This window comes from Vanessa tameamea, chromosome 13, assembly GCF_037043105.1.
Source record: "Vanessa tameamea isolate UH-Manoa-2023 chromosome 13, ilVanTame1 primary haplotype, whole genome shotgun sequence".
In the NCBI taxonomy this organism is placed as follows: Eukaryota; Metazoa; Arthropoda; class Insecta; order Lepidoptera; family Nymphalidae; genus Vanessa; species Vanessa tameamea.
The window spans coordinates 8551985-8576291 of record NC_087321.1 but is presented as its reverse complement, the minus strand read 5'-3'; the positions used below and the strand labels follow the sequence as shown (position 1 = coordinate 8576291).

The 24307-nt window shown below is 31.7% G+C and overlaps 1 protein-coding gene across 1 annotated transcript; it reads right to left on the bottom strand.

Moving 5' to 3' along the window:
- Positions 1 to 475: 475 nt before the first annotated feature.
- LOC113403353 (beta-glucuronidase) lies at positions 476 to 15009 on the bottom strand. The gene is made up of 13 exons (XM_026643871.2): positions 14878 to 15009; positions 14042 to 14305; positions 13227 to 13409; positions 10308 to 10477; positions 9567 to 9709; positions 7137 to 7327; positions 6540 to 6686; positions 5597 to 5769; positions 4851 to 4994; positions 4010 to 4094; positions 2551 to 2727; positions 1803 to 1941; positions 476 to 1354 (listed from the first exon to the last, which is right to left on the bottom strand). The coding sequence occupies exons 2-13, from the start codon at positions 14300 to 14302 to the stop codon at positions 1173 to 1175; spliced, it is 1995 nt and encodes a 664-aa protein (XP_026499656.2). The 5' UTR covers positions 14303 to 14305; positions 14878 to 15009; the 3' UTR covers positions 476 to 1172.
- Positions 15010 to 24307: the final 9298 nt, after the last annotated feature.

Here is a 24307-nt window from a genome sequence, read left to right as displayed (position 1 = left end):
AGTACGTGCGTATTGAAATAACTATTAAAACAGCATAACAATCTAAAAATAAGAAAAAAACACATAGCGACTTGCAGGCGCAACGACGATATAACAATTCTCTTTTGAATGTTATGTTAATTTTTTCTGCAATTATCTTGAATAACTCTGTAAATTACTGAAGATTGTTGAATTATTAGTCTTTCTAGATATTATCTTTTGAGTCCAAGCTTCAGTACACGTTTGTTTGCCTTAGCAGGGAAACGGGGAAGATAAGTAGTGAATATTATGCGATTCAAACTAAATCATAATTATGATATGGAATGTTGTTATGGGGTAATGACATTGAAGTTGTATTTATTCTTCAGAAAAGAGCCTTGCGAACTATTTATAACTGTGTTGAAGTCTCTCTCTTAATCTCAAATATACATATAATCGTAAAATTCTTTTTTTAAAGCTTGTTTTAAAATAAGGTTAGGAAATAAAAATACACTACTAATATTTGTACTTTAATAAAATTACACACAATAAATATTAACAAACACAACATATTCGTTTCAACCGATTACAATGCAACATGTCAAATTAAAAGGTAACATTATTTTTAGGAATATAATAGTTTACAATAATACAAAAGTTACAGTGTATAGAATATAAACGAATAAACATAAGTAAAACATGTGCTTAGTTAAGTTTTTGTTGGTGGGTTTATACTTACCTTCTCTCTCTGTATCGTCCTTTCGTGTCGGCACCCAGGACATTTTTGTAAATATTTTTAGTCTTAAAGTAAAATGGATACAAACAAACGGGGCAATAAAATAAACGAAATAAAAGTATAAAACATATTCAGGAATTCGAAAATAAGAGAGAACCGAAAGGAGCTTAGGTACATTATGAGTGTATTATTTACAATACAAAATATCAGCTGCTATAAGACTTTGTGCTGTTTGCAGTAATCAATGAAGCTAAGCACACATACTGATCGGGACAGACGTAATACATTTTTTCTGCTCGGCTCCGGCTGATCGGGTACGATCGGCGACGGTGTGATTACCGATATAACTCAAATTTTACACTACGAAGACCGAACGGCGCATCGGTTTCCATTTCATAAACAACGAGCTACCAGTCTAACAAGGCATCAAATGAAAGTGAATATTCGATCGATTCGACCCAGCGCCCCCTCGAGCTGCCTAGAGCTCCGTGCGCGCGAGCGGCGCGTGGTCGCTGACGTAGAGCGCGGGCGCGGGCGGCGCGGCGCCGGCGTCGGCCGCCGCCAGCGCGAGGTAGCGCGCCCGCAGGTGGTGCGCCGACGCCTTGGGCTGCCGCGCCCGCGTGAATATGCCCTTCTTGTTGCCCCCCACTCGCGTTATCGCTGAAAGGGGAGCATACTCCTTCGTGATCGATTGACGGAAATTTATTTATATAAGGCGAGAGGTGACTCGAGAGAATCGTCAAGACCGAATTTCGACCATAGCAGACGGAGCGATTGATGGTCTCCTGCCAGTCGTTGTGCATTATATTTATGATTTACTGAAAACTCGAAGTTTTTGAATCTAACCCAGGCGTTAGTGCGTACTACTGCGCTGTTGGCTAGTCTCAATTGTCAATTGCCGTCGTACTCAAAATACAAATTGTAATTATTATTTTTAAAATCGTCAATTCTATAATTTCATAATATTTGCATATTCTCACAACAGCTCAAAAATACATAAATAATATGTATGTATTCGGTAAAAATATCAAAATTTATTTCAAGTTCTACGCTACGTTAAGTCAAGTTCCGTGAAATTAGTGATGCAATTACGTATGTGTTCACTTACTCTGTGCAGTCTTAAAGTCGGCGAAGTTCCAGATGAACTCCCCAGAGAAAAATCCAGCGTGTCGTAATCGGTCGAAAGCTTTAAAGTGTTCCGACATTACTGCTACTTGGTACTCTTCCGACCACACGTATTCTGGTAACTAAAAACATGATTTTTGAGTGTGTCTATTTTAACATTGTCATAAATTTTAACTAACAATAAACAGCTGTTAATCAAAATTAATTAGAAATGATTCGATAATTTCATTAAGACGCGGAAATAGGTGATATGATGCTTTATTTGAGTTACATTGATCCTTTTCCTTGGCAGTTCTTACCAGAAAAACTTAAAAAATAAATGTCAACCTACATCCTGTATATACATACCTATATACCATTCCTCTTCTTCTCCCAAAAAATGAATATGCAAAGTATGTAAGTACTAATAATATAATAGTAAGTAAGAACTAACACAAATGAATATGCAAAATATCCTCTGAACTTGATATCATTAGCTTTGTTCCTATCTATCCCAATTTTTTTTTTATTTACATTATAAATGGAAATTCAATAAATTTAATCAATTACTAAACTACTTCCTTCTCTATTTTTATTAAACCCGCATACCTGCCTCAACCGCAACAAGAAAACAAACCACCAGCAAACGATTTGCCAGAGAGAGTTAGCATCGGGGAGAATACCGATGGTAAAAATCTACCAAAACCGTTTTACTCCAATGTTTTTAACACTGTATCGATCACCAGACTTACCATATGCAATCCGGCAATAGTGTCCGCTCCGTACTCCGTCATGATGACGGGCTTGTTGTGCTTCCGGAACCAGGCGGTGGCCTCGTCCACCACGTACGCGGCGATGTTCAGCAACGAGCCCGTGTTCGCATACCAGCCGTTGTATCGGTTGAAGCAAATCACGTCCAAGTGTTGACCCTGGTTGAAGGGTAAATGGGGGGTTCTTTTATCATTTGCTAATGATTCCATCGAGCTGATTCTGATTGTGATATATAGAATTGGGCGGTACTTAAACAGTAATCAAGAGTAACATGTTTTTGTATCATCAGAGGCTACTCAATTTTAGAGTACAAAAAGATAATTTTCTTGTTTTTGTTTTAAGATTAAGCATTTGTATTAGTGTGATGTTTGCTATTAGCTTTTCTGAACCCGTTGTTCGCTTCGGCTACGGCTGAAGTATTGACAGGCTTCATCAGATCCTTCGAGTCAATTACGTTTTAATATAAGCTTTTAACAAATTAAATGTACAATAGAAACTTAAGGTAAAGTAAATAATATAATACCTAAAATATGTCCAAAATACCCGACAAGTCCAATTTAAGAATTATGTAAATAGAAAAATAGTTTAATTGAAAATGATATGCTGTTAAAATATTTGAAACAGCTTTATAAGAAGAAGTCTAATTCTAATAGATTTTTAAATGGACATGGTATGTTCTTTTAATCGTATTAAAAGAATTACTTAAAAGGAAAAGTTAAAACATACCGCTGCTTATATCTGGAATGGATCAGTTTATCGGAAATGTTATAGATTTCGTTGCATTTTGTATGTTGAATTTATAAGATGGAAAAAGGTCGCCCGTTATATTGTGCAAGGTTTAATAGAAAACTAAGTGTAGACTAATAATGTAGTGAAAATGAATCTAGTAGATCTCTTCAGGTATCATGGAGTTGACTTTGCCAAGTAATCTCTCTTTAGACAGAGAGAATGATACTTGTATTATAATGTTGGCTCAAATGTTTGGGTAGCATAGTCTAAGGCTATCTATGAGTCTACTGGAATGATCCTGACCAAGCATCTTAAGCGGACATAAGACCTCCAGAAACCAGGACGTTATAGACAAGGTAGGTGAGAAGTGTAGCATTGTAGATATTATGCAAGTATCGAGTGATGAAATAGATACTGAAATCTGTACAGCAGCCTAACTAGGTTTCCTGAATCAAATATATACGAGTATATTGAATAGAACATGTTTACAAAATGAAGCCATCCCATTGGACAATAAAGATCAATCTCAGAGAATTTTGGTTTTCTATTGAGATTTATGAGCAGCGTTGAAAGCGATTATTTCGTACGTAGTATTATCGCATTGAATATATTGAATTTTACCTTGAATGCGAACGTAAATATCTAATTCTTTAAAATATTTGTATTTTAAATTAAAAATATTTTATATGTACAGACTCATTAATAACGCACCGATTTATCAATGAGGTAGTTTTGAGCGATTGCAATCGTAACTGGTCTTGACAAATCCATGGACTTCACGTGTTTCACGACGTTCCTGGACATGAAAACATGCAACATATTATAATCATATAAGGATATCGCTTTACATTTCATTCAACACAGTAACATGACGAATTAAAAGTGCTTTATGCCTACTTGAATAAAGAATGTTTTGATTTTTGCTGGCCCAATGTCACGTAAATTTTAAATGAAAATTGCGGATTCAAACACAGACAAGCACCGCTGATATTTCACATGCTTCATTTTTTTTTAAATGTATTGCCTGCCGCTACAACTAAAGTATATGTTTAAATAAAAAGTAACCAAATTATGCCACATTTGCAAAATCATTTAAAATATTATATGCATTTGTTAAAACGGCATTAGTGTAATGATAAACCAACATAATACAAAACTTGTTTCTATTCTGGTAACAAAAATAAGCGGTATCTACTGATAGTGGCTAGTTTCAGACAACAGAATTCCAAAGACCATCGTGACATTTGCCACATGTATTGAAGAAGCGTAGTGGAATAATCTCCAAGACCTTCTAAGCACAAGACAATTTTAACAAATAGTAAGTAATAGCTATAAAATATAATGTATTAGGTTTTGTATTTATTAGTACGGAGATTGTCCGGAGATTACATTGAGTAAAAGTAAGTCACAAAGGTTTGGCCTTGTTTTTGTTCAGTGAGTTTTGGAGACAGACTTGAAGATGACCAGATAAAAAAATTCAACTTAACAATTAAATGAAAATTCACTTTGACGGTGAAAAATAATTGTAGGTGATTTTACGTAAAATTTTTACCCAAAATATGCATTAGCCTTAACATTCTGAGATCTGGGCTCGTTGGAGATAGACCACATGATGACACTAGGGTGATTCTTGTCTCGCCGGATGAGTTCAGTCAGAGACTGTTTGTGCTTCTCCAGCAGTGCGTCCGTGAAGATACTATAAGTTACATTTAGATCAATTTAAACATGTACTTATACAGTTTTATACACTTGTATATTGAATAACGTAAAATTATTCATTAATAAAATGTAGGTTACAACTTGTAAGCAACCAAATTTTTAACTTTTAGCTTGACAACGATCAGGAATAAAATTGGTCCCACAATCGAACCCTGCAGGACATCAACGTATGATTTTTTAACATGTTCTATGACATGAATTACGAAAATAAATGTTTTGTTGTCTACAATTTTTTAAATATAAGTAGATAGGTAGAAATTGGCCACCTGATGTTAAATAGTCACGACTGCCCAAATATTTATCATTTCTCATATTACTAATGCGCCACCTTGGGGACCAAGATGTTGTGTCTCCTGTGCCTGTGCTAACACTAGTTCACTCACCCTTCAAACCGGAACACAACAATACAATTGGGTGATACCTACCTAGAGGAGTTTGCACAAAGCTCTACCTCTCTAAAGCTCTCTTTTATTTTTTTAATAGTAAATTTTCCAGCTGTCCTTTAATGAAAATTTTAAGATTTTATTATAATACAAATGTTAATATTGCTACGAGCATCTGGCTGTACATTTAACTCACTCAGTGTCAACGCCAGGACATTCGTCAATAATCATGATGCCCTGTTCGTCCGCCAGCTGGTAGATTTCTTCAGCGTAGGGATAGTGAGATGTGCGGAACACGTTCGCGCCGACCCATTTTATGAGGTTGAAGTTCTTCACCCATAAAACAGGATCCCAACCTTTTCCACGTAGCTGTTAAATCGAAGTTAACATTATATATATATATATATATATATATATATATATATATATATCTATATATTATATATAATATATATATATATATATTTATTTAATATTTCATATTTTTTATTACCTTATGTATACATATATATAAATATATATAAATGGTAAAAATAAGATATAAGGATCAAATCAAATATTATTACAAGGCAATAAAAAATATGAAATATTAAAGATTTATTCTTGTATTGTATCGCGAATTTCTACATACGTTACATTCAATGTTTCACTAATCAATTACAATTCTTCAATTAATTTATTCAAGCATGCCAACATTCTATGCGGTCATGATTCGAAATGCAAACTTATAATATTAACAGATTACAATACATAAAGTACATCCATTATATTACTATATATATATATATTTTATTAATTAATTTTATAATCTGTTAAAATCGAATATTAGAAAAATGTATGTTTGATAGTTGTGACATTTTATAATATTATGGCCTGCTGCTCAAAGGGTCAAAGTAAATAATTGTGTAAATGTAAGTTTCAATTCCATGTCACTCTGTTTGCTAAATTATTTAAAAAATATAAATTTAGTGCAAATGCAACATAAGCTTGACATTACTAAACAACAATATTACGCTAAAAGACATAATTTTGAAGTAGTAGTGCAAAAAACTTCATTAAAAGTATAACAAGTCGCCTTATGGCCTCCACTGGTGGAGGAAAATATTTTCAAATTATTTGTATATTAAAATTCAACTTACATCGGAATCTTCGTGCATACCGAACCCTCTTAAATAGATCGGCTTATCGTTGAGGTAGATCGTTGTGTTGCTCCACGTCACAGTCCTTATGCCGACTTTCAAACTATAAGTATCAATTAATTCTCCTAATGGACCTAACAGAGATGCCTGGAATGCAAATATACATATGTTGAATGAAAACAATTTACATTATTAGAACAATTCGTATAATTAAAAATACTGTGACATGTTAGGATTAGATTTTAGTTCAATCGTGATGGAAATATCAGTACTACACTGTAGGAAATTTAAATTTATTTTTACCAACACCAAGCGTCACCAATGTAGGGATTTACAAAGAGATCAGGAGACTCAAAGTATCAATGTCGTTTTCGAGATTTATTTCAGGCACGAGCCTGAAATAAATCGCTAGCTCCAGGATGCTACTCTAAGTTCTTTGGCAAAAAATCTTAACAATTATTGGCCTGCATCGAGATTCGAACCCAGGGTCTCTTGGAAGCCATAAATATTAGTCTATAAAGCTACAAGTACTTTGTAGTTTATGTAAAATTTTCGTTAATTATCTTTTAAGAATAATATAAATAAAAAAGTATTTACCCTTAAAGTATATAAATAGCCAGGCTCTGGGTGCATGAGGTAGGGCCACCAAAAGTTGGCGTTCCCGAGCTCCAGAAGACCAGCGCAGTCATTAGCACCGGCTACTTGGGTGCCGTTCTTATCGTATAATTGTATGAGGCATTGTGTGCTGGATATCGTGCTTTTATACGTCACGTTGTAGACTACGAAACCTGAGTAAGAAGATATAAAATTAACTCCAAAAAGTTATTATTTTATAACGGAGATATTTCTTCATTAGTTGTTCTTGGATGTTATTTATTTAAGTAGGAAAATGTTTGAACTATCTATTGCTGATTCAGCGTCTATTTAAAATCTTTTATTGATAAATGTGTTCTTACGGCTCTCATATATTAAAATAAAAATATGAGTGTATAAAATTTATTGAACTATAAATTAGTTTCGGGTGAGACATAAATTAACAGGCGAAATAAATTGTTAACGGTTTGATTAATAACCCTCAACAATATCGTACATTTCAAAAGCTCTTGAAAACGTTATAGTAAAATTTTATGAGTTATTGTTAACGGCGATGAAGCGTGCAATTATTGTTCGATCTCTTAGCTTCACACATTATTTTGATTATACTAAATATTTATAAATTAAAAACTTTATTGTTTTAATTTTTAATAATATTAATTTCAACACTGTCACGCAAATAGAACAGAACATAACTGCATAGATATAAGATCTATTCACTTTGAAAGGCGCATTATAATCGGCGTGCATTAGAGTGAGTGACGTGTGTACTTACAAGATGTCTTAGTGTGCGTGAGACGACGAAGAGTAAAGACAGCAAAAAAAAAAATACTTAGAATGTATTTCTTAAGTTTATTTCATTAATAATAAATATAATTAACGTGGAGGGGCGAGCCTTCGTGAGTGAATAGATCTAAAATAAATTATAGCGTTAATAAAAATAGATCTACAATTTATTGAGGCGTGGGGACATATTCACATAGTTAGATAATTTAAGACTAGTATAAATGTAGTTTTAATGGAACGATATAAACGCAATTAACATCTCTTTTGACAGTAAACGTCAAGCAACCTCGTTCACATGAACCGTTAAGTTATTGTTCGCCCTCAGTGCAACGTTGATATGATCATTGCATTGTGGTTTACAGGCTCGTAATATATGTATGAAGCATAATTTGTACAAGGATCATGCAGCCATGAACCAACATCATTTCGAATATTCAAACATTTGTTTAGACACTGGATTGTCTCACTAATACTATCCTCGTGAATACTCCGGACAATATTTATTCATCTTCATAATAAGTGTCGTTTTTTACTAATATTTTGATATTTAGACGCATTTTAATGCAATTTACAGTTCACACAAACGTTACGTTTAGAAACGCTTTATTTAAACTCGACTTGAATCTATTGTCACTATAACCATTCCTAAATAACCTTACTTCAAGAAAAGTTCGTAAGAGGGATTTTTTTTTCTCCTATAAACTTGAACCAATCACAGGTCAGCAATTAGAACTCAGCGACTAGACTAGCTGGCGCCGAATAAGACCTCGAATAGTTTAGCGAATTATAAGTACGGCTAATTGGTAAGAGATCTCATAGAATATTCGACATGATCATTCATAATTACTAAATTTTAATTAACTATAGTAATTATAAATTATAATTACCTGCCAGATTCAATGAAGTTTGCCATGTTAGATTTTGGATCACGGTTAAATATTATTGTTTTTATTTCTCGCACGAATACATTGGACGTATAATTTATTTGCTAGTATTAACGAAATGGTATGTTATGATAAAATGAAAATGAAATAAGTCTATGTCAACCGGGATATTGAAAAACAATTGTTTTGTTAATTTAATTGTATGATAGTTAATAAGTTAAATTTTGTATTTAAGATATTTGGATGATTTACTCAGTATTGTTAAGTAACAATCTACAACTTTATTTATTTTAAACGAACTAGTTTCTTCAGGGTCGTCATACGAATGGCAAATATTTGTTACTTAAACATATTGATGTATCTTATTTGTTCATTACATATCAGTTATTGAAATACGAGTATATAGTAAAGTAGTCAAAGGAATTGTTTGTTTTTTCAAGTACTTTGATAGATAGATGAGCGGATACACCACTCGATAGTATTTTGTTACCTCTGTCCACAGACATAGATACTGTTAGAAATGTCAACAATCGTAAACGATTTCACACTGCCCACTCTATCTTCAATAGAGAAGTATAATTTATGTTTAGTCGTAGTATAACCGGCTAAATTATCACCGAGACCTTCGTTTCGTTCATATTTTTTTTATATAATACGATACTAAATTAGTATTTAATTTTAGCATTAATTCTTAAAAATATTTTTTTTTTAACTTGGAAATTGAATCAATTATAAAAAAATAAATGGACTAGAAATGACTTACCAGTTAGTCCTTGTATGTCTGTGTTGACGATGACATCATCAATATAGGCCTGCGGCGTGGTGTAAAGGAACACGGAGCGGTGAATACCCGCATAGTTGAAGAAGTCAAATGTATATGACTGTTCTTGACGAATTTTCGTGTTTCTAGTAAAGGAAAAGGAGATTCTTGTATGTTTGCAAACTTTTCGGTAAATGTCATCCATATTACATTAACATTAGTAGTGAAATATTGTCTAAAAACATAATTAATAGAAATAATAATTTCTAGGCACCATCAGAGGTGGAGTTTGCTTTTCTCTATTTTTCTAATTATTGTTTGAGATAACAGGCTTAGTACTAATAATTCTTTTAATTAAAAAATATATTTTAAAACCAACGAGAAGAAAAAATCTAGTTTTGAAATGTGTTGTCATACTACAGAACAACATTTCAAATGGCTTGGCTTTTTATGGTTGAAGCCTCATAAAACCCATGATTACTAGGATCTATCGATACTGTTGTTCAATATTAATGTTAATAGCACAATTATTAATTTAGTTCCCAAAGTCGTTCATAAATAAAAAGAAATCTACATCAAATAACCCTAGTACTTACAATTTCTCATATAGTTGCATAAAAAGGACTACCTTGAAAGCATAAGAGCTTAACATTTCCTATCACTATTAATCATAAGACCTTTTCCTTATTTATAAATTGCTTGCATAAATAATTTCAGAGATATATAATGTCAATTGCAACTCACCCTACAAAAATGTCTCGTATAGATCCCTGTGGCACCGTGTCACTGAGTAATGTGTTGTCCACGACGACAGTAAGGAGGTTGCTGCTGTTGTAATTCACGAAATCAGTAACTTCGACTTCGAAGGGCAGGTGACCGATTTCATGGTAGGTCACCGGTTTTCCGTTCACCCACTAAATAACATTAAATATGAATGTACGGCGAAGTAAAAAATAAGGTTATGATTCAGCAGCCTTTGTAAGTAAGTGTTCATCTTAAACCGTGTAGCTAACTCAAAAAAAACTTGACAGGTGATGTGTTGTAGCTCGAGTTTCGCATGTCATAAGGAAAGTTTGATATATTATATACCAATGATCTAACATGCCCGTTATGACTTGAATATTCAGCCAAGCAAAAAAAAAAAAAATTAAGACGAATGTTCGATACGTTAGTATCGGATAAATGGTTTTAATTTCAACTTACTGTTTATTGACAGATTGATTTGAAATTTTCTATTAGACAATTATTTTGTTATATTTATTTAGGAGGATAACGGTACATAATAATAATTATGATCAAAATCTACACTTATAGGCTAATTCAATTTAATATTTATAAAATTATTATACGCCATTCTTTGCTCTACATCTTAAATTATATAAAATAATTTGGATACTGTTTTCTTTTAAAAATTAGTTTACTTTTAATATAAACATACCTATTTTACAATATTAAAACTACTTAACTATTGTATTATAAAAATAATAAATCATATTATATTAGGTGTTTATAAGTCATATAAAAAAAAAAACTAGAGACAACGTAGGCTATAGGTATTTGAGGTGTTTGTTAATTTATTATGTAGGTAGTTAAAGAAATATTAATTATAAGTTAGAAAAAAAAAACTACTTTTACTCTATTTTCAAAGTGTTTGATTACAATACGTGCCAAAAAGTAACTTATTTTTATCACTAGGAGCCATTTTATCACTAAAGCGAATTGTTAAAACGATTTCCCACTGAGGTAGCACTTTAGAGATAAGGCCCGAATAACTAAACAAGACACATTGATAACATATGACTCTCGGGATTATTCATTGGTTTTTTAGACTAGTGATGTAATTAATAGTCGAGCTTATTAATATTATAAGGGTAAAACACAATGAACATAGAAAATAAAAAAAATAACGAACTTGCAATTACTTTAAAGCACTCAAACGTTGCATACAAATTATATATTAAAATCATACTTTTATTGCTTTTGTAAGTTCTAAAAGAAGCTGTCACAATAGATAACCGCTCGACTCTAGGTGAGATAGCACCCTTAAACAGAGGTTTCACTGGCAGGTATTTTTTTCTATTATCTTTTACCATTTACCGAATCAATAGTTCGAGGAACATGAAAGAGAGTCGTTAATATAACTTTCATCAATTCATGTCACGACGTCTCGCATATCACGACGATTACCGCATTCCTTAAATGCGACTATCTGCCACAAACTCGCCGCAGAATTAAATTCATCTGATCGTGTTACAAGATATCTTTGGAATTGAATGACTTATTGTAAGCCAATATTACGATAACGGTTAATTATTCGCTATTCGGTTTTGTGTATTTCTTAAAACAATAAAAATATATATGATTGATAGCAACAATGAAATTGATTAGAAGTATGTTGTATGAAATAGTTTTGCAATTGATATCATAATTCCTAACAAGAAATACGTTTCGAAAGAAAAAAAAACACATGCATTGTACTACACGAGTACACACATAAAAACATGGAGACAGTCATATTTCTAAATCATCATAATCGAAGTGTGTGAAACTTAAACAATGGGTATTTTATAATATTTAGAGTTTTAGACTTCAAAATTAGTATCAATTAAAATTATTAGCCAGTAGAAGGTTAGTAAACCACGCATTGTACGAAAATCAGTAAACTATTAAAATGCTTTTAGTTGTAAAATTATTGTCTAAATAGTGATAAAGGTATATTTATATTGTCTAAAGGATGTATGAAATGTCACGAGTTGAGACAGGTCAGTTGAACGTAGCGTGTCTAGATCAATTGCGGACGAGGGACTTCGTTTAAAATCATGTACTTGTATTAATTTAATTCGATTGTACTGAGGTTAACGGTCTAACATTCCTATTAATTTGAAGGAAATGGTACCTAATATGGTATGGTTCAAGCATCGTGTAATTAACAAATTGACTATTTAAATTGCTATCATTATATTACTAGAGATTTATATATATATATATATATAATTTTAAGAAAAAATGTTATAAAACTATATACTAGATAATATATATTCCGTATATATTTATATATATAACGAATGAAGATAATTTATAATTATAAAGAAAATTGTGTTGCTTTCTTTTATAAAAAATTTAAGAATCTCTAGTATCTGACTAGTAGTAGTCGTCTATTTTATATCGTAAAGAAATTTATGAGGATAGAAAAAGGTGCATTTTCGTCAAAAAGGGGAAGTAATATAGTTGAATGTCCTAAGTTTCGCACAGCACAGCCCACAGGTCGGTCGGTCAGTATCGGTCATTCGGTTTATCGTGGCGGGTGTGGCGAGCTATCGGGACACCGGTCTCGCCCGACCTGACAAATTGTTCAATTATCCGAGCAATTGCCTAGCGACAGATGATTGGCATAGATACCTTCATTCCGAAGACTTACGTGATCCTTATTCAGATACATCGGATTAACTAGAAATCTTTTAAATTACGTTTCCAGTTAGGTAATAGAATAAGTATGTACCTACTCAGTTGGAGAATTTCTCAAAGATTTAAAATAATTTTATTTGAAATAATCTTAAAAATATATAAATTTAAATAAGAAGACATTTTATTAAAATACTATATTTAAAGAGATAAAAAATATATGGCAAATAGAATATATTTGTTATTTTAAAATATACTTACAACTTGTGCAGCGTAATGCACGCTGCTAAATCTGAGCCAAACGCGCTGTTCCATTTTAGACCACCACGGTGGAACATGGAAACGTCTGTCGTACCACACTAGGCCGACGTGGTCTCTCAAAGAAGCATCCTCGCCAATGTCGTTATACGACGCCGGAACCGGCATCGGAATAATTGGACCCGTCTGTACAAAGTTATAATTCCATTTTGAAATAAAGTTAAAATTAACTTAAAAAGGGTCTTTTTTATTAAGAAAAATAATGTGCAGAAAGGATTAAAAACTATACAATTATTCATTAAAGCCAGGCTTATATAAAATGTTTAAGAAATTTGCATAACAGAGAAGTGAACTACGAAACAATAATTTTGTAACTTCCTTTCGCGTGTCCGATGACGATGAGATACGTGTGTGAATGTATGTAACAAAATCCTTAACAAACACATCTGGCGTAGGTACTGGGTACTATTTGAAACAAAACAATTTTTTTCGCAAAATACGTCCTCTAAAACACGTTTAAAAGAGTCAAGTTCTTAAGACACTAATTAAATATTATTATATTTACGATGACAATGTCGAAAAAATAAAAATGTGTTTTAGAAACCAGAATCAGGAGGTAAATAACCCGGTGAACTATGTATGTATGGCTAAATATAGCAAGCAGTAAAAAACGAGGATAAATTGATCGTTTAATATTTATTATACCATAGGTGTTTCGTAATAATGATACGTATTAGAAGTTTTTATAACTTCTCAGTCAATTCATTAATACTAATAATTATTAATATGATTTATGCTTCTATTGAATAAACATTTACCTTTTCGAGATCCTGTTCGTACCAGCCATTTCGGTAACCGTATTCAGGATCTGTTGGTGATCTTCTGAAGTTCCATATACCATCTAATCTTCTCAAATCTCTGGTCTCTGTTGCTCTTGGATACAAAGCTCCTCCATTGAATTGAGTTTTCTTTTTTTGTGGCTGATTAATCTCGTTTGCGCTCGCGGTTCCCGGAACGGTAGCATTGACAATTGATACGACAATAGAGAAGATGATTAAACTTGATCGACTTTTTATCATTATCTGTAAATGGATACAAATTTGTTTATTTCAGACATTTTACACATCGAAGGGTTTGTATTTTTATTGTCATTTTTTATTTTAAATAATAACTTAGCTCATATGTTTTAATATGTCATATTCCTATTCAATAATATAGTAATGAGAATATATTATAAATTGTTTATGGCAAATGTAACTATTTTGACAAGTAAACTGTTTGTTAGTTTATATTGCATGTTGATGTTGTGAGCTCTCATGATACGATAAGAAAGTTATATATGAACATCTTTCATAAAAAAATAACAAAGATACTCAGTCTTGTATTTATAGTGTAAGTACAATTTTTATTAAGCAATCTTATTAGTCTGTTGACATAAATATTGTAGCCTCTCTGGTTTTAAGTAAATACTCTTTGGTATGGATTCTCTTCAATTTAGTTTATGAAGTTACAAATTTTTTTAAAGAAAGTATTTTCCAAAGATATAAAACACAAAACACATCTTATATATTTAAAACGATTGACTCTCAATTGTGTGTGGACAATGTAAAATAAAATAATAATTTAAAATATGAATAAGTCTGTCAGTCCTTACCACGTTAAGAGCGATATCGATTTTAAACAGAATTTCTGAAGTCGAATGATTTACGAGCTAGTACTTAATTGGTTATATTGATGTGTTGTTGCGAAACAAGTTCGCTTTCTAGCGCATGCGCATAAACAATAGGACTAATAAAAATTCTGTTTCGGATTCCACATGCCGCCATAGCCATTGCAGAATGTGACGATAAACGGATTTTTTACAATTTTCACATAATTATGATAATACTCAGTTGTTACACAAGCTTTAAACAAGTAATTATAGCATTGTTTGCAATATTCAAGTATAATTTCTATCACAGTATGTAAGTGGAACTCACACGTCGTTGTTGTGACTGTGGCAGGTTTTTAATCACGAGTTTTTTATTATAATAATATTTGCTTTTTCTGATGATATGTTTGATTGTTTTGTCACGCTTCCAATTCTCTCAAGAGTAAAATAAAGTGAAAGATTTTGATACTACACTAATATCTATGTAGATACTGCACGTATGTACGTGCAGTACCATGACAGTGCTTAAATAACGCACTTTTCATCATATTTGAAGTGCATTTATTTAATATGTATTGATCAAACGAAACTTCGTAGTAAATGTTATAGCAAATAAACTTAACTACGAAGTTACATAAATAAATATAACCAAATCATCAGGTATAGTTTATAAATATTGTAGGTATATTCTAGCAAAAAATTAAAAAAAATAGATCATTGTTCTTCATAACAGAAGGAGGTACTATAATAACGTCTAAAAAAATCTAATTAAAAATATTTTTACATACATATTTGCGGAGGCCAACAATTGTTTGTAAGAAGTCACAAGAAACTTATTAGCATTTAAAAAAATTTAAAGGCGGATATAGACTAACCAAAGACAACATAGTTTTTTAATACTTGTTGATGCTACTCGTAGATACCCTCAGCAACCTTTACCTTTTGTTTAACGTTTAATATAATATTCTATTTTAATATTCTTTTGTGACAGTATGAGATTCGGAAAGTGTTTTCCCAGCGGTGGGGCATTATGACCAAAGAACATAAGATTACCGATGTATTCAAAACAATCATGTAAGTAGGTTGTCAGGGAATTATTCTATTACTTATTTTATAACAATAAAAGTTAGGGCTTCTAAAAGTCTGGCGTTTTTAATCTCATTTCTTTTTTAAATTAAAACCGAAATAATATTTTTGTTCTTCAATAAGATCACCAATTTTTTAACCACAACATCTCTTCAATATGTTTAATCGGAGCCGGATTTAGGAGAAGACAACCGGGGCATCTGCCCCTGGGGCCTCCACAAGAGAGGGGCCTTTACAATAGATGTTCCGACGAGTTAAAAATTTTAATGTAAAATATGTTCAGATATCAAGATAAAATCAAATGAGAGTAAAAGTAATATTATAGTATTGCAGTTTTAAAAGTTACTGATACAAAGAGTAAATAAATTATAAAGAAACCTCACTCACAGAAATGAAATCCTTAAAATTTATTTATATAAGAATAACTAGGGGCCCTCACTTTTCTGTTACCCCAGGGCCTCTATACCTCCAAATCCAGTCTTGAGCTTAATCGGATCACTTAAACTTTTCGCTCATTTGATTCAAGGTTATTTTAAAGTTACGAGTAAGTAGCAAAAAATATTATTTAGCGAATTTTCTTAGGCACTAATACCATTGGATTATTTATTTAAACTGAAATTTATTTAATATTTTGCATAGTATTATAAAGTTCAATCCCCCGAGAAAAGAAAAATATTATATATAATACGTCTCTCTATAAACTTTCCACGAACGTATAAGTTAACTAAATAATATAGCAATTAATAGGTCGTTGATATCCGATTAAGTTATCGTTTAAATTTGTTTGTAGATTGATTAACTTCGAGATTGAGCTTCATAAGGTTTCATTTGATAATACGAATTGTAATTTTAAATTTCAAAATATTTACAAATGTAAAAAAATATCACATTGTCAAATTAAATAATTCTCTTTCGAGAAATAAATACTACAACATAAGTCTTTTTAAGGCGAAGGTGATATATGATTATAAATCCTATCTATTGATATAATACGGAAAATTGTATATGCAGTTAAATAATTGTGCTATTGACTGCTTACTGACTAGCTATCGATAATTAATAACAACTTCACAAAACAATGTTAAGTAAGAAATTATCACGAAGTTACGCTACATAATAAAACGCTTTGATACGCTCAGTATTCTCGTTATCTTCAAAGTTATGTATCTTTTTTTTCTGTTACTCTCCGAACCAGTGGTGGTATCCCGAGTGAATTATTATTATATATTTTCAGATCGCTATGGATGAGAACAAAAGGTAAACGATGGGGATTTAATTTACACAATAAAATGAGTGAAAATTGTTACGATGTTTTGGTTTGGTAAGTATAATTAACGTGAATGACTGTAATATTGGATGCGAATATAAGGCCATTCGAATAATCCGTGCAGGTCAATGAATTAGACATAAATGAAACCCTTTCTATAGAAAATAATTAACCACAGAGACGTATATATATACGAGAGATGATAGTTGTAACATGAACAATTAATTGTATCGTAATATGTTCAAGTTTGCTACAAATGTGAAAATGAAACACAAAGTATTCGTTTTACTAAAATATAAAAATTGAATTATTAGAATTTTAAGTGGCCAACAATGAGTAAAGTGATATAATACGTGATTATTTTTTATTATTCCTACTTTCATAATTTTGTATTGAAGCTTGGCTTCGATAGTATACAAAATTTTATGTCAATGGGTTAGATACAGGTGAGTATGTATCCTATCAAATTCATATTAAACGTGTACATTGTAAGACGTGGGAAAATAACTCTTCCTAATCTGCGATTGAGTCTAGGCAAACGATTGGTTGATTTACCAACGATGCCCTTAACACACACACACTCACATATAAAACGCCAACATATCGTTACTTGAAAAATGTGTAAAAAGTATTAATTAATTAAGTTTTTTTTATTTCGTTATTAAAATACACATTTTTTTATGAAATAGATAGGTTGGCGGGCAAATGGGCCAGTTGATGGTTAGTGGTCACTACAGCCCATTGGCGTGGTAGGAAATTTTAATCATTCCATACATCTCCAATGCGCCACCAACCTTGGCAACTAAGTTATTATGTCCCCTTTGCCTGTAGTTACACTGGTTCACTCACCCTTCAAACCGGAATACAATAATACAATGTATTACTCCTTCGCGGTAGAACATGATGAGTAAGTGGTACCTGTCCAGGCGGGCTTGCACAAAGACCTAACACCAAGTGGAAAAATAATATGTATGCTATTTATATGTTTCAATATATAATTAGGAATATATCTAGGAATATATCGCTTATCACAGTATACGCTCCAAGGAGTCTAAACCTTAGTCTAAAGTTTATGGAACTCCTTATCACTTGACGTGCTCAAGACGTGCTCAATCGAGCAATACTCACAAAATTCAAGTCAAGGCTATTATTCAGCGTTTATAACACTTTAACTGTGCTTTTAATGACTTCTTGTTCGTGTTTAATTATTACATAGGTAACTTATCTGACTGCGTCGTTGGTTTAGTGGTTAGATATAAGGTCGTAGAACCCGAGATCATCCTTCAAGCCCCAAGTCTGGCCAATAAAGTGTTGTGAAATTTTCTATCGAACAATTCTCGGTAAAAGGTCCGGAATATGGAAGTCAGGAGTGTGTACACTCCCGTGCCTCGGAAAGCACATAAGTTGTACCTGAGGTTGCGCACATTCTGGTCCATTATTTATGTCTAGCATAGTTGGCTGATTTCCCTTGGTATTAGAATTGGCCGCAGAGGCGGAAATCGTCATCGTGCTCGTCATCATCATCTGGTCACATTTGTATCTTCTTTTCCTTGCCCTTGTCCCAAACTATTTGGGGTATCCGCAGCATGTCTTTTCCTTCCATTCTCATCCATCTCTTTTATATCGTTCCTCAGACACTCCATCCATGTCTTCATAAGTCGTCCATTTCCTCTCCGTCCCTCTTCGCTCATCACTCTTTTGGTTACTGGTCTAATTTGCATATAAGCATTTATATTAAGTATATTTTCCTCTAATTTTTATCATCTGTCTGTACTTATAGTATGTCCTTAATTCAAATATTCTTCGGTAAGAGATCTTTCTTTTAGCGATAAGATTTAATGTAATTTTACTTCTGTTTATAACTGTATTTTATTACACTCTTCATAATAAAGCATATTTGTATTCTATTCTAAATCATTTAATAATTATAACAATAATAATATACCTTGAATTTGACATTGAAGTTACCAATCAATGGATATTAACATTCTTGTTATTAAATATATTCAAGTTTACGATTAAGTAAAGGGAATTTTTAATAGTTTCAATTCTCCTGTTTAATTTAATAACTCATGTGCCTCGGAAAGTACGGTAAGCCGTAGATATATAATAATAGTAACAGTCTGTAAATTTCCCACTGGTGGGCTAAGGCCTACTCTCCCTTTGAGAAGAAGGTTAGGAGCATATTCCACCACGCTGTTCCAATGGGGGTAGGTAGAATCATATGTGGGAGAATTTCGTTGAAATTAATCACATGCAGGCTTCCTCACGATGTTTTCCTTCACCACCGAACTCGAGATGAATTATAAAAAACAAATTATGCATATGAACATTTAGTGGTGCTTGCCTGGGTTTGAACCCGCCATCATCGGTTAAGATGTACGCATTCTGACCACTGGGTGATAAGGGTCATTTCGTCTTAAGCCGTAGATAGTATGCCTGAACTTTCATCGGGTGTGTCAGATTTTCGTATCATCGGATTATGAGAGTGAAGGTCCGGAGTACACCTGTGTTTGCGGACATAATTGTGCAGTACATCTTTTGCCCAGCTATTCTCAGAAATCACTTATGAGTAAATCACATATTGCGTATCTAAATATGTAAATACAACTACACGAGAACGTTTCTAATTAACCATACATAGCAGATTCAGGTTTCAGTTTTGCAACATTTAAGTAGTCATTTTGGTATCGTTTTCAGAGTTCTTTGCTGCTGTGTGGTACTAAATACATCACATTTATTTGTAATTGACGTTTAGATTTAATTATTTACAAAACTGAGTTAATTTTAAATTCTCATTTTTATACAAAATATAATATTCTACAACCTGCAACTTGGCAGATATGGATATTGCTGAATAAATAATGGAATCCGTGCGAATATCTGGAGATATTACCAAGTGCATATGTGCTTTGCCGCATGTGTGTTATTTAAAAGGGTATTTGCTGAGTGGCGGCAGTGCAGGTTTAGTTATAGCAAAGTTAATGAATTTTACCTTTTCGTCACGTATGAAATAATGAAGTGCTAATGGACAGAGCTATTGACCTGACAAACGGTCTCTTTACGGAATAAGGAGCACAAATAGCCACGCATTAGTTTCCACTTAACCTATTTTGCCTAACCGTTGTTTTTATCGTTTTAATAGTTAAGCTCTTTTTAAAAATATTTAGTAGCCATGTCGTTAAATAATTAAAAGGTAATTAATATCTTAAAAATGAAACGACACCATAATTAATGAGACAACAAAAGTTGTAAAACAAAGTAAAAGTAATAATACTATAAATTACGAGTAAATGTCAAATTGAACTTTGCTCGGATACATTAATTGAAAATTTTGTATCGGTTACATTTTTCTAATCTAATTTAACCGTCGATATTGTACGCAGGAGACTTAACATAATGACCCAGTTTAAACTCCCAGCAAACACGATAGGTTTCGTTAGCTGTAACAAGCTTTTAGCGTTATCGAATACCGTATCTTGGTAACAAAGCGTCAAGCACCTCATAAAATCTTATATTAACAATATAGCATCCATATACCAATGCCATTTCCTTAACAATCCTAGAATGTAATCGTACAGCTTACTTATTTATGATCATGTCTGTTCTTCTGTTTATATGTCATTGCTATTTACTCTTTATTATTAATTATTACGCAATTTGTTTTATTTTTTATTACTTTAGTTATGTTTAAATACATCCGTTTAATATGCAAAAACACACACAATGTGTTTGCAGTTATATATTTATTACCGTGTGTTTTTACATAAATCAATTGAGATTACCTCATGTTTGACAAATGGTTATTTTACGAAATCTGTTTCAGAAACTATTCAAAAGACAAATTCTTATTCTGCGAACATATCGAATTTACAGAAGCATAGGTCAATAATTTTTATATATTCTAACCAAACCTACCAAATATTATTCCTAAATCAATTGTTTGTTCAATTTATTTATTTATAGATATAGAACGTTTCGTTTTTGGTAAAGACAAAAATATGATTTATAATTGTGCTATAAGTTCCTTGTAAAATGAAAATTTGGACATTAGGTAGGACTCACCAATGGCTCTTAAAAATATAAATACACCCAAGGACCTTGATATTTTGACTTTGTAGATTCGGTATATCTATTTATGTCGACATATTATGTATACTGAACATGATCCGCGTTTGTCGTAAAATGATACACGTCTAATTTGATTTAAAACTTAGTATTCCTTTCGAGCTAGTTGATATAGCGTGTCAGTGTTTATAGCACTTGTCCCACATCGATATGGTGATTTGTCGGGCATACTAAAGACTGAAAGCTCGATTCTTAGATTACTACTTACATTGTAGATGTAAACAAATTGCGACCTATTTACATCGTTTGTTCGTTTATCAAGTAGTGTTTAACTTCCTCGTCTATGAGGATCGGCGTTTCGAAGTAGTTTTTGGATAAGAATCTGATTGTTTACTGACGTTATATCATTAAAAAATAAAAAAAGTTGATCTTATAGAGCTCCTATACTTACCAAAAATTGTATTTGAGCCATAATTTTTTACTAACCCTTTTGATAAAGTGATTCTTTACGAACGATTTTATTTATTATTAATGAGGACTGTATGATATATAAAAAATATATTTTGACTTTGAGGTGAAGTGTGAACCGTGTGAACTATCATGAGAAACATAAATTTCAATGTATTATTTAAATTACAGTATTTTTGGAAAAGCAATCTTTTAAATGTATTTTTTTACAATTATTTAGTATATAAGGAAGTCTATTTCTATATCTCATTTTTTTATTTATTGTAGTTTATATACCTATAAAAGAAATAATCGGAAAATTTATGAATATGTAATATGTACTTTTACAGATTAGTAAATTCTAACGAAATCCTAATATACAATTATCTACCACTATAATTATTTTATTATTTACCATTATAATTATTTCGTTGTAATTCATTCCTCAGATCGTGTAAGTCGTGATTCAGAAATATGCGTACAATTTAATTTTATCTGTAATACTAAGGATGAGGGGTTCGAGAGGTTACGTTATTAGCAAGCGAAAGAAAATGTTAGGTACACCGGAATATATTATCTTTTGAAATCATGCTTTTATTGTAAAGATATGTATTCTTTTGTTTTTTTCCGAATACACGCAAAAATTACTAACTAATACATTTGACACAAAGGTTAAGTTTCAGGACGAACATCGTTATATATAGCAAGCCATGTTGCACATATTTTGAGATAATATATATCAGAGTAGTCGAGGGTTCGATCGCCTTTCAATGGAATGCTAGTATAATTACATTATATTACATCAGTAAAGTTTAAAACTTAACAGAGAAGTCTGACAGCGTAAAGAATAAAGATACACAGTCAGGCGGACGGTCTATGGTGATATAATTTATGACAATGTATGAAATTGAGATTGTAAACAGTAGTTTTGTGTTCTACTTTCTTACTCTTATAGAAGCCAAAATTACATTCTTATCAAACTTCTACGTTATAGAGAATTATAGAGATAAAATTTACGGAAAGAAAACAAAAATACATAACTTTCCTAAAGACTAAAATATTAAATATATTCTACATTACATATGAATAATATCAATGAGATGTTTGAAATACTAATTTCAAGATCTTCATTTAACAACAGTGAAGACTGTGATTTAGATGTATATATATTGGAATATGTAAGTATTTTTTTGTATGCCTTTTGTTAATATTTCGATCAAATTATCAACTCATGGTTCGCATCCATAGACATTGCAAAAACTATAAATCATTGTGTACACCGTTGATGCGCCGCCATCCATAGGATTGAAGATGTGATATTTCATGTGCAGCTATCATTAAAATGACTCACTCAACATTTAAACCGGAACACAGCGATATATCCAAAGCCACAGCCAAATAACAATACACTGTGTATTGATATTTGGCGCTAGAATCATATACGAGTGGTTTGTGCCCTATCCAAACGGACTGCAGAAAGCCACTGATTAAATCTAGAATAAATGAATGAGATTCATCTAGCACAGTTAAGTCGTGTGAATTTCGAATTAATATTAAATACACAAGTTGTACCCACGACCTTAAGTGTGTTCTTTTGAAGTGAATGTACAGCTTATTTAAGATGGATTTAAGGTCTTGTAAGCCTTGTGATGGCCAGGTCGAAGAGAGTGTTGGAATAACCAAAACTTTGCTTAAAAATTGTTGTTAATTATTTACATATAGACAACAGCGAGTAATTGCTGTATAGGTTAAGGTAAACAGCCTTGTGTAATAAATATCCTAAAATATTTAATTTAAATTAAAAAAAAATATATATAAGGTTTAAATATAAGACTTTTATTTCTTTTTCGATTATTTTAAATAATATTAATTAATTTCCACTCTTCACTTAAGTTGATTATTATTTATCATTTCGACTTCAATCATTTATAAATGCAATATATTAAAGTACAATTGAATTTCGTAAGTTGATTTAAAAACGCGGAAGAATTATATAATGTACTCATATGTATTCAGAACAAAAACATGTTATGTACAAATTAAGTGTAGTTCGATGTGCATCGGATATTAATATGTTTTTTTCGTATTCAGATTTTGTAAGTTAATTTATTTTGATATTTTATTAAATAAAAGGGTGACCTAATAAATATCTATTACATATATATTTAACTTAGATTTCGCTAATACTACAAATGTAATATAAATTAACATAAAACTTAAATACCAATCTATATTAGTATAGATATATAAAGACAGTAACATCTATAATATTAGTATTATAGACGCAAAAGTCACTGTTAGTCTGTTACGTCTGTTGTTACTAAACCACTGAACCGAAGTTGATGAAATTTGGTACGAAGCAAAGTCTATGCCCAAGGGAAAATATAGTTTTTTTTTCTAAAAACTTACGACTGCCACCTCTAACACACAGACGAATTTGAACTAGTAATTAATATGTTTGTTGAATATCGCGTAAGTACGTACTCTATAATTCTCATAAATATTGTCTATATTTTGTCTACATTCTATTATTAACATTAGTAGGTACCTATGCTAAAAAGTTAA